The sequence below is a fragment of the Equus quagga genome, chromosome 9, assembly GCF_021613505.1.
Source record: "Equus quagga isolate Etosha38 chromosome 9, UCLA_HA_Equagga_1.0, whole genome shotgun sequence".
NCBI classification, from domain to species: domain Eukaryota; kingdom Metazoa; phylum Chordata; class Mammalia; order Perissodactyla; family Equidae; genus Equus; species Equus quagga.
The window spans coordinates 86550260-86569682 of NC_060275.1; the positions used below are offsets into that span (position 1 = coordinate 86550260).

The 19423-nt window shown below is 36.4% G+C and overlaps 1 protein-coding gene across 4 annotated transcripts in view; it reads right to left on the bottom strand.

Annotated features, from left to right (window-relative positions):
• The window catches only part of NNT (nicotinamide nucleotide transhydrogenase), a 78638-nt gene that overhangs the window by 12025 nt on the left and 47190 nt on the right, over window positions 1-19423 (bottom strand). For all 4 annotated transcript variants that reach the window (XM_046672486.1, XM_046672485.1, XM_046672483.1 and 1 more), the window contains exons 15-19: window positions 17560-17793; window positions 16262-16422; window positions 14140-14319; window positions 10448-10607; window positions 8358-8439 (exon numbers count right to left, since the gene is read on the bottom strand). In XM_046672486.1, coding sequence (XP_046528442.1) covers window positions 8358-8439; window positions 10448-10607; window positions 14140-14319; window positions 16262-16422; window positions 17560-17793 — 817 coding nt within the window. The remainder of the gene's footprint in view (window positions 1-8357; window positions 8440-10447; window positions 10608-14139; window positions 14320-16261; window positions 16423-17559; window positions 17794-19423) is intronic.

Below are 19423 nucleotides of genomic sequence, written 5' to 3' on the forward strand. Positions count from 1 at the left end.
AGCAATATTAAAATACACATTTATTTGATAGAATCAAATTTCAAAAGGCCACATTTAACTCTTCCACAGACACTATTAGGCAAATAAGTACTGTTTCCTCGACTGACAGATACAACAAATGTCATCATCAAGTCAAGGTAATCTCTTCACTTATTCTGAAGTAAGAAAAATGTCAACACTTGCTATTTTCCTCTCTCAAATATGAAAATGATAAAGTCTTCCACAGAACATTATATGATAAAAGGTAAGCTCTCAGTCACCAATTAAAAATAGACCCAGGCATAGTTCAAAAATGTGAAATAATCTACGCAAATCAAACAACCTGATCTTCAGAGCCTTTTAAATTAACCAAGAAAGAATACAAATAAATAAGAGTATATACAAGAGCTATTTCAGAATACCACGTGACCTGGGTAAAATTTGGTAAAGGAGCAATTCAAAAAACATTGTATTTTTTTAAGTCTCTTTTATAATACATGATGATATAAATCCCATTCTTACACTTTTTTGAAACTTCACATTAGATTTCAGATACCACATGTTCTAAAACGGACACAACACTGTGAATTCCCATGACTACAGGCCATGGAGACAATATGTCCTGCCCAGCGTGCATTACAGCAGTTACTCTTGGACATGTGAGACTATTAAAGAGTATAAAACATTCACCACAGGGATCCTACCACAATTGCACAAATAAACTACATTTTCCTTCTTGCATTATGGAAATATCCAGATTTAGTTCAGCAATAAAACATGAAGAGCCAAATAACCCAACTCAACAAAAGAAACTGCAAGGACAACTGGGCCTGTTCTAAAGTAGAGTGTTTTCTCCATTTTGCAGCTTCCTGCTATTATTAATAATGAAAAGGATCTCCAGATTAAAAAAGAAAAAATCACTTTATGACCTTTAACTATTTTGTCACATGTTTTGTGAGTCACTGTGCAAAACCTATTTTCATACTCAAGATGTTCAAAGGATTAATGTCTTTTCTTTTACTGTGTGTAATATTTTAAAATCAAATTGTATACAGGACGATGTACATTGATAGCACTTTGGAATTCTGCCTTCCCAACAGCACATCCCACAACTGTCCTAAATATGTTATTCTAAGCTCCTAGGAGTTTGACTAATTAGGAAAAAGACACAACAAAAGGAAAATAAAAAGAGGCTTAATTTGCTAAAAGCCTACTTATTCTTCCTGTTTTTAACCATGAGTATTTATAAATCAATAAAATCTTAAGAGTTATAATAGACCATAAAGATTCTCCAATCCAACCACTTCCCAAGGCAGGAATCCTTTATTTAGAATTACACCAAAAATGTGTATACAGTGTTCTGTCACAAAGCAGGCTGGGAGTTCGACTGTAGCTACAAGAGAGAGTCCATTGTGTGGACTACACGTTAAGCACCCTTGTATTTTATGCTTGCAGGTGGCAATGCTCCATTCTGAGAACAGTTCGTGGAGGTGATAAAAGGTTTGTTACTATATTCAATATCTTTTTTTTAATTTAATTGTGTGTTTCACCTGTGAAAAATATGATGGGAGAACTGAAAAGGCAGGTTTCTTTGGTTTATCACATTCTGATCAGAACTTCTGGTTGTACTTATTAAAAGTACAAGGAAAAGTTATTTTTTAAAAAAAGTAATTTTAGTAAATGCAGTTGGGAATAAAACCTAATAAAACATGAAGTAAGCAGGATAAATATTACACAAATCATTCTTGCTGGTGAAAAAGCTGACATCAGCTGGGTGGAGTTAGCCTATCCGTCTGAAGAGAAACACATAATGAAATAGGGAAAATCTTCCTGACAAGGCAGTTGCTGTCCACAAAACCTGATTAATGCAAAAGGTTGTGGAATCAACTTTATGGCAAGGCTTCTTGGGCAAAAGGAAAGACACTCAGCTTCCTAAAAGTGTGAAAGTCCTTCTTAGAAGCAGTGGTTCAAACTGATTCATACAATTCCAAAAAAGAATTTTTAAATGTTCATTTAATTTCCTGGAACTTTCCAACAGCCAGAATTAGAGAACATTATGTACCTTTCTTTCTTTTTTTGAAGGCAAATAAGGGCTAAACTGCTACTCCAATCTGAAATCTGGTGTTCGTCCATGGCCTTCCCGTCTTGAGGAAAAAAATTATGAACGTTAAAGAGTTTACGAAAATGTCTCAGGGGCACCATATTTCTGGTACAGAATAATAGAACCTGTTCCATGACTGTGAATGAGGACATGTTTGACAGAAGGCTGCACTCACATTTTCCATCTGTACATGTGGTCTGTGACACTGAGGCCACCCAAAGAATGAGAAGTCATCTAAAGAGAATCAAGTCAGACAATCTAGAGCAAACATCAATGCAGTCCTCTGCAGAACCACGTCACAACACTACCTTTTCCACTCCAAGGAGATTATTACAGATTGTGCCCAAATATGGCTTTTCCATCACTGAACCCATTCTAGCTACCATGCCCAGAATAGAAACTGTATGATTACTGACACGGTTTTTATTTCAGTATAACCAACAAGACTATAAAGAATAATATCAGAGGAAAAACAAACTCTATTTGCCACTAATGTTCTAGAATATTATATTCTGACATATTGTAGAGATTTAGTAAAAATTATACATAATTTCATCTTTCTGTCTGAATGACTTTAAATATATTGTTGAATAGCTCTTGGAATGCAATGGCTAGTGAGCACCATAAAATGGAAATTATAAGCAAGATACTGAAGAATTCGAACATGAAATGAGAAGAGGGCTTTTATTTACTTATACTCTGCCACAGTTACATGAACCTCGTTGAAGAAAATCAACTAAAAGAGTTTATTATGATCTATACAAGAACTAGAAGCCAAAAATCACCCTGATGGTCTGAGGCACCGGTTTCATCAATACTGAGAGTTTCTCCCTCTGAACATTGGAATGCCCGTGACAAGAGTTTACAAAGAATGAGTCCTAGAACGGTATGGCTGGAAGAGGCTTTACAAAGCAGCTAAATCACAGGCTTTTCACATAGTCTTCAGTTCTTTCGGCCACACCAATATGCTGTGGATAGTATAAAGCTAAAGGTAGTCTGGTCAACAGGCAGAATCTGGGAGGAAGATGGTCACTTTCTAGGAGCGCAACAGACACCTTTGATCTTAGGGGTTACTAGCAATTCTACACAATAGGTTGAACGTAGATGTGTGTGTATGTGAATGCACATACTTTCTTTGGTTTTCCTCTCTTCTACCAAAAGTTTCACTCATTTGACCAATTACACAAATAAGTCCCATTCACATCCACCCTCCTGCCACCATGTTTTTCAAGAAGGCAGGTACATGCAAAGTGCAAAGAAACATATCATATTATTTCAGAAAACCAGAAGCACTGGCTATTCATCACCAAATAGTGCCATCTGTAACTCTGAAATTCTGATACAATAACCTACATTATAACTGTTATTCCTCATTTCAGACAGCATCTGAATTGAAGATACATTCGGGATATAAGTGTCTCCAATTTAGAATATCTTAAAATCTACTGAGTAACCTCCCAGTGAATGTAAATTCCACAGGGTCAGGAATTTTTATCTGCTGTATTCGCTGATGTATTCTCAGGACTTAGAACAGTGCCTGGAACAAAGTACTATATAATTATTTGTTCAGTGAATGATCAATGACATGAATAGTCAGGTCTAAAAAGAAAGTACTGGGGGCCAGCCCCATGGCTGAATGGTTGAAGTGCCATGCACTCCACTTCGGTGGCCCGGGGTTCGCTGGTTCAGATCCCGGGTGCGGACATGCTCCACTTATCAGCCATGCTGTAGAGGCATTCCATATACAAAGTAGAGGAAGACTGACACAGATGTTAGCTCAGGGCTAATCTTCCTCAAGCCAAACAAAAAAAGAGGAAGATTGGCAACGGATGTTAACTTGGCAAATCTTTCTCACCAAAAAAAAACAAAAAATAAACAAAAAGAAAGTATCACAAAGATGGCATGAAATTGCTAACTACTGTCTATTTCTTTACTCAAATACTATACTGGATCTTTTATTTGGGCTAATTTCTATTCTCTTCAGAAGCATTCCCTTTATTACTTTACAAATTACATGTCCTAACTCCTCCTGCATTCGAAAACATAACAAATCCAAGAAGGCTGAACTCTGTTTATTTGAAATACATTTAATCCATGAACAACAGGAAAATACAGTTAGATCGACAAAATGTTTCATCTTCAAGCATCTTCAAAGAATGGATTCCTGAGCAAAAATAACATATATTTAAACACAAAGCCATGTCACACAAGACTGTAAAACACTATTAAACTGTAAATACCATTGGCAGCTAGATGTGTTTAAACAGAGGATAAAAAAATTTTAAACATTTGTTTTTTAATGCCTGCAAAAAATGTCATGTTATGAGCAGTATAAAAAGTTTAAAATATTCCCTTGATAGTTAACTTCTCCACTCCTTTGCAACTCTACTCTACTTTTACTCTATTTTTCTTGGCATACTATCCCATTAAATGGAATTCACTCATTGATTCATTTGATTATAGATTTATTTTCTTTATAATGATAAACTTTTAAGAGTGGGAACTGGGCTTATCCTTGTATTCTCAGTACCTAGTAATAAAATTCTATCAATAAATTATTAATAGAAAGATATAGTTGAACAGTAACATGAAAGCAATATATAACATCAGTTAATCAAAGAAGTTGAAAGGTGGTTTCATAAATTCAAAAGACAGCATGATAATCCAAGCAATAATGCTTTATAAAAAGAAAATCAAGCAAAAAGGAAAAAATTACACCTCTTTGGAAGAATTATTCATTGGGAACACTATCTCTGCTTTATAATGAAAAGCCTATCATATCAATCCAAATATTGGGAAATAAAGAGAAAAAAATGTCTATACTCTTGTATCATAAGATTTTTGTAATAAAATGCTTTTAGAGATCAAGAATAAATTAGGTAAGCTACAGATGCAGTCTGGGCAACTGGGAAGCAACAATCCCAGCCACTATAGAAAATCTAAGTCAGTGAACTTGCATGACATTCTGATATAAGCTCTTGTCATGAAATCTCATGTGCTTCATTATATCATCTCAGCGCTCTGTGAGCATGTTATGACTATGGCCAAAGTAAAGGAAAACAAGACTGTCTCTAAATCAATCATGGCCATGAAGCCAGACAGACTGTATGACAGATGCAATTTTTCTTGGCACCACTTGGGCATAACTAATTGATGACAATCGTATGTCCACATTGGCACACATCCACAGGGGATGTGCGCGAGTATGTCACCACATCTGGATACTAGGCATGCTGAGGTCCTGAGGCACAAAGATCTACTAAAACCAGAGGCCCAGCAGCTGTGCTCAATGAACACTGTGGGAGCTCCACAGAGTGATGAAAGGACTCAATTACCACGAACTGTAAATACAGATTTATTTCATTAAAATACGAGGTAACCGCTGCAGTCATCTCTTGTTCAAACAGACATTTGTCTCTTTAAAAAAAGGTAGCATCATGTATATACATATTCCTAACTTCATAAAGAAAATTTGCATTTCTCCTATGAAAAGATGATGACATACATAAAGCAAAATCAAGTTTCTATGATTCTCTTTAAATTAAGAAAAAAAATCCCCACACAGAAGCTAGAAAGGAAAAATATGATAATCTACTGTCATCATGTTAAAAGAATAGTTGTCTTCCATTTAATGCAAATGTGAGATTTACAAAACTTTTTTCAAAGTCCATGTTGAAAATTCAACATACTATAGTAAAAAAAAAACAAAAAACTGTAATATATTAACATATAATTTCATCTTTAATACGAAATAATCAATATAAATGGCTAACTTTTCCTAACTCACAAATAGAGAAATCAGACTGAACAATAATTTTATTCTGATCCTACATAATAAATTAGTAATAAATTAGTAATAAATTATTTAAAGAAACTATGACAATCATGTGAAACAATCAAAAGCTTTCTCATGAAAAGCCTGCTGTTTTTAATTCACAAAATTACTTCAATAAAAAATTATAACTAAGAAACTATTCATATATGTTTAATTAAACACCTCCCATAAATCTTTAGTGAAATAATTACTTTTCCCATGCAGTGTGACAGAAATCATTCTAAAACAGCAGTTTATATTATGACCTCATGGTAAAACAGCAGTTTATATCATGACCTCATGGATAAAATTCAAATTTTAATCAGGTCGGAAACGAAAATTTCATTTGTCTTATCCTTTTTCTTTTCAGATCATTTTTTTCCATCTCTCTCCTTCCTTTCCTTTTACATCCTGCCTTCTGTCAAGCTGCCCAACAGTCTTAATGATGCTCTCCAACTTCGCATCCACCTAACACTGGACTGATTTTCCAAGATGTCTGGTTAACCTAGGCTGATCAATGACAATAAGAGAGGTATGTCAACTTAATCATTCCCTTCCCTAAGGAGAACTGAGACGTGAAAGCCATTTCCCTCTATTTTATTATGATTGCCACTCATCTCTTAAACATTTATGTGGTGATAGAAGGCATTACTAATACATTAGACTTTTTCACATGTGGATTGAATAAAGAAAAACAATTTCTTTTTAGGAAAATCATAAAAGATTCTTTAAAACATCCTTTCCACTTGTAAGTCTGCAAACGCTTTATGCGACAAGACTACATCTAAAAGGGAAGCACACTTTAATATCCTCCATGAAAAGAGGGGTGAGTTACTAAAACGAGACTTCTTATGTGAAAATTTAAAAAGTCAATGACTTTTCTCATCTTCTATCTTCAATTCCTCTAAGATTATATATACAGAAGGTGGAAACCATCTACATCACAGAAATGCTGGTCCTACCAGAAAATAGTATTTTGACTATGCATTTCAACACCACAGACTAACTATAGATGGCAGGAAGGCAGACAGTAGGAGAAGGAGTGAGAGAAGGAAGGAAGGGTGGAAAGAAAGGAAGAAATAAAATGCAGTTGACACTAACACATTTTAGATAACCCTCTGATTTCATCATCCAAGGCTCCTTTACCACTACTAACAGCTAGGACATTAAAGCTGAAGATGAAGATTCTGCATCCAGTCTCGCAGATCCTCTGACTAGCTCTAGGCACACTGTCTGGCTTATTTTCTTATCATCTGCCCCCCAACAAAAGTGTAAGATTGACATCTAAAAGGAATTTTTATGAATAGACATTACAACATACATTACCATCCTGGTGAACAAACTAATTTTACTTAATAATGGAGTTCTCTCTCTCTCTGACTTATGGTACCACATCAAGGAAACCACTGGTGACCCAGCTTCCACACCAAACAGGCCGCAGTTCTCTTCCCCGGGATGACCCCAGACAGTCCTTCACTGAGTCCCAACAGCAGAGCTCCAGAAAAGGGATCCAGAGGTGCGCAGGACAGATGCAAACTACTGCAAGGGTTCATCATCCACTGGCTCCACTTTTACATCCCTCAAACCCTTTATCCAAGGTCACGGGGAAAAATCTAGAAATACAGAGCCCTCAACTTTGCCATTCTGCTTAACATCCGCCCAAGAGCAGAGTCCAGCCCCACCACGGCAAGTGGGAGGAACAGCTGCTGCTCTAATTCATATTTCAGAAAGCGTATGGCTTCAGACAAAGAAAACCTTCAGCAGTCTTTTCCACCCTGACAGTGTGACAGCTAAACCAGTCAAACCTTAACCAGGCCACAGGTTCACCACAGAGACTCATTCTTCAAAGACCTCTCATTTGAGATGTTTTTCTTTAGTGTGAACAATAGAAACCAAAAAGACACAACTTGATATGGTTCAAATGCTTTGCTTGACCTCCTTCCCCAAATCAAACCAGAGAAAGAGGACTTCTGTGTTTCCCCATTAATAAACATCCTGGAATTTAGTATAATAAAATTTCCCTTTCTAAAATCAGCCTATATTGAGGTTTGATGCTATTACATAGAGACAGCAAAAACTAGGTAGTAGGACCAAGGCTAGAAGAGAGTTTTGACAACTTAGTTTCTTTACCTAGTATTATATATGTAAAACTGCACTTTAAGAAATAATCATCTAAAAGAGCCAACCTTGTGGCCAAGTGGTTAAAGTTCCACGCGTTCCATTTCAGTGGCCCAGGGTTCGTGGGTTTGGCTCCCAGGTACAGACCTACACACTGCTCATCAGCCATACCGTGGAGGTATCCCACATACAAAGCAGAGGAAGATTGGCACAGATGTTAGCTCAGGGAAAATCTTCTTCACAAAAAAAAAAAAAAAGAAAGAAAAAAATAGACATCTAAAAAAAGTCATCTCTTCTCCTTTTCTCTCACCCACACACTACAGGTCACTCACAGCAAGCACTCACCTGACTTTTTTGCCCTGTTCCGAGAGCATCTTTACCAAATCAGCGATGGGGTACTGAGCTTTGGCTGCACAGAGACCGTAGCCTATGAGGAACATTAAGAACACAGAAGAATGTGGTTTTTATTTCAAAATTTTATGAATTATAATTTCTTTCTTTGACTGAAGCATATTTTTATGCCAAAAAGAGCAATCATTTAATAGGACTAGAAGTGAAAGCAAACTTACAGACTTTTTAAAATCTTGGCCTAAATTTCAAGTTCAAAATCTAATGTTCCCTCCTCCACCTTCTGCAGTAGCTCACACTGCTGGGGCCCCTCCCCACACACCACACACGTGCTTGCGTGCGCCCGCACTCTCGCACTCTCTGTCTCTCGCGTAAATGTTTTCAAACTGTCTTCCCACTTGGCCTTGGTAACACTGCAGTCCTCTGGTTCCCTCCTAACTTTGTTGCTATTCTTGCTTGATTTCCTAGAATAGAGCTTCTTCTCTTCGCCCCCTGGGATTTAACTTTGCCCCTCACACTCTCCCTGGAAAATGCTTCAACAGCCACCCGATGACTCCCGATCTGTCTCCACACTCGGCCTATCATTTGAGCTCCAGCACAGCATTGCCCATCATCCCATCTCCACCTCAAACTTAAAGTCTCCAAAAAAGAACTTGAAATTTTCCCACTTTGCCAAAAAAATCACACATTTCCGATGTCATTACAGGTATGACCAAAGACTTCAGTCATCTTCCTTCTCCTTTAACACTGACATTCTGTCCATTCTCCTTGTATAATAATCTCACATCTTCCCCACTTTTCTACCCCCGATTTTCCCAAATACCAAGTCTCTGCTCAAGCTATTCCCTCTGCCTTCCCCTACCCCCAACACCATCCATCCCCTAAGGCCCGAAACAAATCCTCACTTCCTGACAATCCTTCTTAGATTCCCCATGGTAGAAAAATTATCTACCCAGTCCAGTTTAGCCCTTATCACAACCCACTTCACATTATTTATAGGTCTGACTTCTTCAGTAGATGGAATATGCCTAAAGGGAAAAGAGTGTGTCCTTTACATCCTTGTACCTTTACACTCCAGCATAGTGTTTCTCAACAAGTAACACCAATACCACTTGGCTGGGATAATTCAATATGCAGAAATGTCCCCTGCATTACAACAGCATATTTCGTTTCTCTGCTCCCACACACTAGCTGACAATAGCAGCCCCATCTTTGAGACAACCAAAAACCCAAACCCATGTGTCTCAAATGCCTCTAGAAAATGATATTATGCTCAGTGGAGAGGGCTTCCACCTGAGCATTCAATTCTGCTGATGTTTGTTATTTACATCTTAGTATAAAATCAACCAGCAAACTACCCAAGGTCTAATCAATACATTTTCTTTAGACAAAATTCCTATGATAAGTATGATAGTTAAAATCTTACTTCGAAACTAGTGTATTGCCTGTAATATCACAGCATTCAGTGATAAGAGTAAAGAAGAAGTGGGCCACACCTTGGAAAATTAGGAAAGTCAGTGCTGGAGAGATTAAATGACTTGGTCAACGTCATGCTAATTGTCAGAGGCAAAATTATGATCAAAATTGAGGTGCTGTGACGCCCAAACCAAGTGCTTTCTACTAGGCCATGTTACCTCATCTTGTTGGAAACCACATAATTCTCAATAATTTTTTAAATATTTACTTTTGAAAAGGAAGAGATGAACATTTACCAAGTCTAATGAGTGAGCTGGACACTTTCATATACTACATCTACTTTAATCCTGATGATAGGCCCAAACTTTATCAATGAGAAAAAAATAACCCAGACTCAAAGATGATTCGAACATTTGTATAGAATCACTGAAAGACATGGCTGGAACCCACTACATCGAATTGTAGAATCTCTACGTGATCCCCAAAATGTTAACCTAAGCCAAGAATTCTCAATATTTTCCACTTAGTCATCATAGGGTTGTTTGTAAGTTTCCATTATGTTTTTAAAAATGAAGACATTCCAATTCGATTTTTTCCCACTATAAGAAATTGTTTTCACATAATCAATTACAACAGCTATGATTGGTTGTTTGCCTTTTTTGGTTTTTTACCTGGAGTAATAATAATGCTATTAGCTTCTCGAATCATGTCAATTGCATTGTCAAGGTTGATCTCCGTGTGTGTGCCAGAAATTTCCATAGGTTTTCCACCAGCTGTTGAAGTGGTACCATAGCCTCCAAGAATCACATTAGCCAGGGAGCGATTCATCGCCTGGAGAGCAAAATGATCAGCTGTAAGAGTCTAATCCACGTAACTTTTTGAAAATGGTATGCATCTTGTGAATAGGATATTCAGAATCATTTAAAGAAGTTTATTTGATCATCTAAAACATTTTAACCAAATAAATTTGATCCAGCTTCTGAAAATTATTTCAAAAATATAAACAATAAGAAGACATCTGGGAAATCACATCTATTTTTTTTCTATAAAATCCACTACACACTGATGTATTTTCAGGAAAAGTATTCCAAAATATGAAATTATTCCAAAATATGAAATGAGTTAACAAATAAAATATTCATCTAACATTCACTTAACAATTATACTCATTTGAATGTGCCAGTTGTTAAGTCAGGCTCCACACACAAAGGCATATAATAAATTGCATCTTAAAATATCTTCCCTGTAAAATGAGCTTAATATTTCCCACCGGAATTAGTGTGGGGATTAGACGAGCTGGTATTTGCAGAGCATCCAGCATGATGCCCGCAGTACTGTGCTGTGCCCAAGCACGAGCAGTTATTTCATTGTTATCATTATTATGAATCACTCTGAGCTGCTAAGCACCAGCCATGAAGAAACAACGCCTTAGAATAAAGAAGCACAAGCTAAGAATCAGTGAGGATTAGTGTGAAAAGCCACAAGTCAGGAAAATTTAGAAGAAAAGAAAATTTCTATCTTCAAAATTGAAAAATATGGCAGGCTTGTTTTTGTTGTTGCCTTGTTTGCTTTGTAACGAGACCTAGGAGTAGAGAGGGTGCAGTAACAGGAGCCCTCCACGCATCACTGCGGGGAGCTTTGCCCGGAGAAGCCTTCGTGGAAATCAGTTTATCCACATCAACAGCCAACAGAAAGACCCTACTCCTTTTGACCCAGTAATTGTTCTTATAAAAATCTGACCTAAGAAAACAATCAACGATGCACAAAGAGGAATACTTCGCAGCAAAAAAACCCACAAAGTTAAAAACAACTACAAAGGATATGAACTTTGATAAATAAATTATGGTATGTCACTGTGATATAATAATATGTAAACACTAAAAAGTATTAGTTAGAAAACTACTAGTTAGAAAATTATTAGAAAATTAAACATAGAATATAGTTAAATGTACATATGAAAGACGACTAGAATTAGAATATTAAATGTTAACAGTTAAGTGGTAATGCGATTATAGATGATTTTATTTTTTTATCCTTTTCCATTTTCTTCCAAATTTCCCACATTGTTTTATTTTTTAATTGAATAATATTTTTTAAAAAATTAAAGCTTCCACTGTCCTTGAATCCAAATTAATACAATTTTCTATTAAAAACACAGCATCAATCTGACCCAGTATGATATTTATAGTCTCAGAGAGCATAAGAATACCTTGCCAGCCTTATATACAGCATAGGAATAAAAAAATATCTTCAGGGTGCTGACAATAAATGGCATGCCTGAGGCAGTGGAAACAGAGAGAAAGCAAAGAAATGGAAAAACTGGAGAAAACGGATCAAGAAATATGAAAGAATAGAAAAAAATGTAAGAGAAAGAAGATATAATTACAGAAGGACACATAGAAAAGAGTACTTTCAACAAGTACCTCTTACAGTCCTATTCTAGTTACTGTTATAGAATATAAAAGTTAATCTAACTAACAATAATAAAAGAAACTAAATGAAGAAAGGAAAGGAGAAGAAATAAAAGAGACACAGACAAACAGAAATTTGGAAAATACTCTTGACAAATTCAAGAACTTAAAGAAAACCATGTAAGAAAAAAATGATAAAGACAAGAAGGGACCCATGATGACACTCCAAGAACCAGATCCAAGTCTTCCCCCAATCCCCATATCAGTATGTCACTAGCTTTGTTAAAATTCAAATCCCCCCACTTAATTTGAAAATCAGTTATTTTGACCAACTGCAAGTTTAAGCATTAATGAAAATCTGCTGCCCCCTGCTGGTCATTCAAATTCACCAAATGAAGCCAAGTCAAACTAAGGGGGTTAGAAGTTCACTTTTAAAGAAAACTATTTCTAACAAAATGGAATAAACTTTTTCTTCCTCATAAAAATTTTTAAAAAAAAAAACCCAAAGCCTGACACTTTTCAAATAGGGGACACAAACTTCCACCTTTCCAAATTCCCAGGACAACTTGCGGGATTTCATCTTCAAATCTCTTAGCTTCTTTTAAACTTGAGCTATCAAAACCTTTCTTTTACAATATGGACAAAGAAAACTAACTTTTTATTATAAAATGGTCACTTCGGCATTCAACTTACAATGAGATTTTCAATTAAAACATAAGAGAAATTCTGAGTTGTCAAATAAGGTTTTTTTAATATTGTAATAAAACAATGAAGGTAGAGTATGTATCCTTTTTCTGCCTGAATTATTAATCAGTGTAAAGTCACACTCTGACTTCACTCAGTTTCATGTCTGTCTTTTCAAAATCATTCAAAACTATTATTTAGAGAATAATATCCATAACTTAAAAAAGTTAAATCTTTAATTATTTGCAGGATATCTTCTTGCCATCAAGAAGAGAATTAAAAACAAAAAGGAAGCTAGGAAGTATTGTCTTGTTAATTTCTTCTTTTCTTTTTTTAAAAAATCATGCTGACCACAAAACTTCGAGATAGGCACTCTCACAGATGACCAGTGGGAGTGTAAATTGGAGCAAGCTTTCCGGAAACAATACGGCAATAAGTAGAAAGAGCCTATAAAAATGAGCACAACCTTTCACTTCTAGAAATCAATCCTAAGACAAAAACCAGAAGTGCCAAACACGTGTTCACGTACAAGAGAAATGAAAGTCAAACAACTTAAAAAAGTACAGCATTAGGAAAAACTTAAATAAATTCTGTATACCCATATGATGGATTAGTATTAAGTCCGTTAAAATAATATTAAAAAGCATATTTAATGACAAGAAAATGGCAAGAATATAGTTTGTAAGATTAAAAAAGCGTACAATATGATCAGACAAGTAAATACACAGGTATATGATACCCAAAGAAAAAAATATGAAATAAATCAAAATCTTAAGAGTTTATCTCCAGATGGAGGGAGTCAAAAGATTTTTTTTTTTTTTGAGGAAGATTAGCCCTGAGCTAACTACTGCCAGTCCTCCTCTTTTTGCTGAGGAAGACTGGCCTTGAGCTAACATCCGTGCCCATCTTCCTCTACTTTATATGTGGGACGCCTACCACAGCATGGCATGCCAAGCGGTGCCACGTCCACACCCGGCATCCGAACCAGTAAACCCCGAGCCACTGAGAAGTGGAACGTGCAAACTTAACAGCTGCACTACCGGGCTGGCCCCTAAAAGATTTCTATCTTTATATTTAATCTTCCTAATTATCTATACTTGGGTACTTTAAAAGCAGTCTTGCAAATTTATTCAAACAAAACACTCTGATATTTCTGCTGAAGAGAATAAAAACTGACATAGTTATTTTTACGGCAAATAAATGAAATGACAAACACATTCTTATTTTCGGAATACCATCTGCTTTTCTTTCAAACGTGTGTTTCTTACCACACACATGATGTAGGACAGGATAGCACCAGAGGAGCCGATGAGCGCACCCACGATGGTCAGCAGGTTGTTGTTGAGCAGGAAGCCCTCCGCACACAGGGCCCAGCCTGAGTAGCTGTTCAGCACAGTGATGACTACTGGCATATCTGCACCCCCGATAGCAGCTGTCAAAGTCACACCCTGGGATGAAAACCAAAGCGGAACTCCAAATTAATAAAAGAAAAAATAAAACCTCTGACCATCAACATTTTAGTTCTTAAATCATTCCGGTTTTCCAATTAATATATTTACACATAAGTTCCACGGCTAGTAAGGACGAGTGCCTCCGATCTGACCAACCTTCCCACAGATATAACATCTGTCATCACCGAACCACCTCCCTGCAAAAAAATCCCTAAATCCCTAAAAGGCATTGATGAAAAGCAGGCAGAAATTGGAGGAGGGTCTATACTTGGAAAAAAGTAACAGCACTGAGGGAATTTCCCAGTTTTTATGGCATTCACCTAAGGGCAGGCCACTGTTGATGTCAAGTGAAACAGCTAAAACTAAAATATAAGCCCACAGTCTTCTTAGTTTGAAAATCCAAGGATAGGGTTTAGGGTGACTAAGGTAGCTGGAAAGCGAGAAGGGAAATTCTGCAAAGGAGTAGGCTAGAGAAAGAAAGTCCCAAATTCTGTATATCAACTCTGCCCAAATCTTTGGCTGACTCTTGAACTAGGCATACACGGGCAGACTCCAAGCAACTCTGTTAAGGATAAAATAACAATAGATTTCAGCTGCCGTCCATCATAGGGGAGCCAGAATTGGAAATTTGAATCCAGTCAAGTTAACTGCCTCCAAAAACAAATAAATAAAAAACAATAATCAATACTCTTTGGAGTAATTCAACAGAATTGAAAGTCTCTATAATGCATCATTCACAATGTTCACAATGCAACCCAAAATCACTAAACACAGGAAAGGAAACAGGATGGTAGGGAGAAAGACTTTTCCTTTTTCCCCTATATACTCCCACATATTTTGAGGTTGTTACAATGTGAACGCAATTCAGGTATTACTTAATTAATCCAAAAGCGATTACAATGTCCACAAAATATTTTCTCTTAGACATTCTCACACAGCCATTAAGTATCTTTTAAATATCAAATTCACCTCTTCTCAAAAACAACAATTCTTGAAGTTTTATATTTCTGTGCTATAGGTTTGATTTTGAGACCTTTTTTTGCCTCTTCTGTTTTATTAGATAAAAAATCTCAAAACTATTTTTCTCTTCTTTACAATAAAACAAAAATCAGTGCTATATACGCCAGAATAAAATAGAATTTTAAGTTACTTTTCAGTCTTCTAAAGTTTCTGTGTTGAAATCATTGCTTAACTCTTGGGATAACATTATAAATCTTGTGTTTCTGAATCAAGCAGCCAGTAAGTGTTTGATAAGCAGTTACTGTATGTCTAACTTTGTGCTAAATACTGAAGAATATTTAAAAACTGAACACACAAACCTTGTCTACAAAGTATACACTAGACTAGATAAACATGAAGCAATCAGTGAATAACACAGCTGTATGCAAAAAGCATCATACACCGATACAATAACATGCTAAATTATAACATATAAACAACTAAATAATACTGCATGTATCAATATGCCAAATGCAAAATCAGAGAGGAAGAGGGGGACCAAATCTATCATGAAAGGCTTCACTAAACCTCTGAACACACAGGGTTTATCAACTGCATTTTATTTTATATAATTATTTGATTTAGTGTCATAGCTTCCAATGAATGTAAGTGCAACTAACGGGCAGGGACTACCTGAAACTTACTGAGTAAACCTCAAACCACTATTTTGTAGGGCTTGTCACACAGTAAGTGCCTAATGAATAAAATTGACTTGGAATTGACAACTTTGAAAGGAATAATTAAGTGGAGAGAAAGAGTGATTTTCTTCTTATACTTTTCTATATTTTCTAGATTCTAAAAAGACGAACACAGAACATCATTTTAAAACATGTTTATTCCACCAAGAGTCTTGAAAAGATAGAAATATGATTAAACCATAATCTAACAAAAAATTCCCAGTTCCTCACTAAGTATGTGCTTTCCCTCTCTGACTTCTTACCATGATAGCAGAGAGAGCTGACACGGAGCCCAGACAGGTAATGCCAGTTGTAAAGCTGGGGTCCATCATGAATGGAATAACTCCACCCACGCTGGCAGCCAGCAAGCCCGCATTGAGTGCGTGCCTCCCAGGCAGCAGGAGCGGGGCAGATTTCAGGATACCTAGGAACAAGCGCATGGTCGTCAGAACCCAGAACATGTCATAAGAAACCCCCTCACACACACACAATTGGGTATGTCACTTAATCCTAAATTACTAAAATTTAAAATCAGAATAAAAACATGGCATTTAAAATGTCACCTTCTATCACCAGATACTGAAACATAAAAGCAAAGTAGAATTCTCACACATAACAAATATTAATGGAAGTTGGAAAAGTATGGCTCAACTTAACGATTCTTTTCTCTACTTTGGTCACCCAACAATTTCTTTACTCTTTGTCATGGAATCTTGAAAAGTGATTTTGCCCCTTATGACCAACACAGAAGTTGTGTAGTTTTATTTATTTAAAACTTCAAAACAGAGTCCTAGCACATTAGCATTTTTGATTCCATCAACGAAGCCCAAGGGAGAAGAGCCCTGGTTTGCTAGTTGTTTCTAAAAACAAAGGATGAGACAAAAATGATTTAGGCGTGAAGTTCTTTCGTGATTTTTAAGTTTCGTGGAGGTTTCTGACTTAATTTCAAGGACTTGAATACTGAGAGGCAAGAGCAGATTTTTAAATCACAAGCTAGTGTCTCTAGAGACTCACTTTTTCATGAGAACACTGAAAGCAGCCTATGTGGGGTTCCTTCCCTCCACTTCTATTTTCATGACTAGCTTTAGCAGTCGCAAAAGTTGCCAGGCTAGACTCCTAACATGTGTATTTGTTTTCAAAATAAGTATGGTATACTAATCAAACAAATCTATTTGATAAGTTTCTTTCCTATTCTGGAAAATGTATAAAGTTCATTTCTGTGAACTCTACACATGCATGTCTAACCAAGGATTATGAAAATGTATTTTGTTCATATGTATTATCAAATGTCAACTAGTCCTTCTGTGTAAATTTCTGTGCACTAGTTTCCTCCACTAGCTGTCTGCAGAAGAAATAGCTTCAAAGTTTTCCAAGATTTGTAAGGATCAATAAAGGGAAGCCATCTTAATGGAGAGAAAAAAGAACTTTTATATATTTCTGAGTGCTATGCAAATACTCTTCACTTAATAGGTTGTACTATTAAGCTACTTTCTGAAACTGAAATACGCCTAAATCCCCTAAACAATAGATTTTTACTTTTACGTAATGTTGAATCACTTACCCTGCAATTTTCCATAGGCAACAAGAGACCCACTGAACGTGACGCCACCGATGTAAGTACCGAGGTAGGCCACAATCTTGGTGAGATTTGCTGCTGCATCCGTAGCAAAATGAGGATATTCGACAATGTACTCAGCTATGCAAGTAAGCACAGCTGCCAAGCCCACTAAACTGTGGAAAGCAGCAACTAACTGAGGTAAATCAGAAATCTGGATGCGTTTGGCAATTGTCAATCCTGTTGGGAAATGAAAGTCAAAGAGAAATTAAAACTTGACAGACCTTTGAGAAGTAACCACAATAAAGACCACACTTAAGGGTTTCTTGCCATCATTGTCACCAATAAATATTTATCGGCTTCCTAGTACGAGTTAAATATACTCTACAGGGACTATGAAGAAGGTTAAGACGCTGGCTACAGATACCCATTCAAAATAGCAGCTTTTCTCAACACACCTAACCAAGGCCCAACTCCAAAGAACCCAAACACTCAGCATCAACACATGCTTCTGCCACTCACGACCTTCGAACTCTCCCCTGGCCTCCTGCATCTTCACATTACTTAAAGCTCCAATTAAATCTCCTTAAATTCTCCCCATTGCATGAATAACCCAGGCGCTCTTCTCTACAAGCCGACACTTGCTCCTGAGCACACAAGAAACACCTGGAATACGAAGAGGGCCTAGGTTTTCAGGTGGGTGGGCAGGAAGCAAGTCCAATGGTAAAGAAATGAAAACATCTGCGTAGTAAATGTCCAATTTAGGAGACTCTGAGGGAGTTGCACAGTTCTAGGTAGGTGAAATAGAAGGAGTGGGGCTCAGAATGTTTGCTAAGCTCATGCCTAAAGGTTTTCCTGCCATGAAACCTATAGCACAGGCATTTTCCTTCAAGTGTCTTTCTAGGGACTGCAGGAAAGAACTCCAAACTTGCCTGGGGAAGTATAAAAGAAGGCGTAAAGCTAATGTTGTGCTGGTAAATATCTAACCACCACCTCCTCAGGATAAAAACGTGTGCGTATACATACACATGAGTTTTTACTGATAAAAAGGTATCTGGCACACAATTTTCAAATAATAATAAAATATACAATATTCTTTATTGTAAATTCCATATAGCCAACTGATTTTCACGGAATGCTTTTGTTGATTTTTGCTAAACTCTGGTATCTGTAGCCAACTTAGTGTTTACAACCGACGAACGAGTGTAGTTCCCACATGAATGTTGGCTATTTGTGTTCACATTAACAAGTAAGACAAAAGTGAAATAAGGAGATGTATATGAGAACTTCATTCATTGTCAACCATATGAGTGACGACTTCACTGAATCTGGTAAGACTTTTCAAATACTAGAAGAGTATTTGCTCAATTTTTTGTGCTATCCATAATGTAATGGCTACAGACATAACACACTTTTAAGTTTAAGCTGCATTATTAACATCTTCTCCATCACTTTCTTAGGTCTGGACAATCAACAAAAGAATAAATGAAACCAAGATTTGTAGCATTTGTTGATTTCCATGGTGTAAATACAACCACCATGGCTGATTTCAAGCTACCAATGTGACGTCATTACAAAGGGAGTTGGGAAGAGATGAACAGTAGCCCACCATTATATCGTGCTTCTACCATACGGATACAATAAACATGGATAACCTCAAGAGCGTAAATCATAAAATCTAGTAAATAAATTAGAAAGTTATGAATAGTATTATTAACTTTGTTTCTAATATATTATTTTATTTTAGTGAAAAGTCATCACAGTTGGTATAATTCTCATTCAAATACAAACATTTTAACATTTAAATACAAAAATATTTAACATTGAGTTAAGTTCATCAATTGAGTCAAAAGAGTGAGCTGAAAAAATG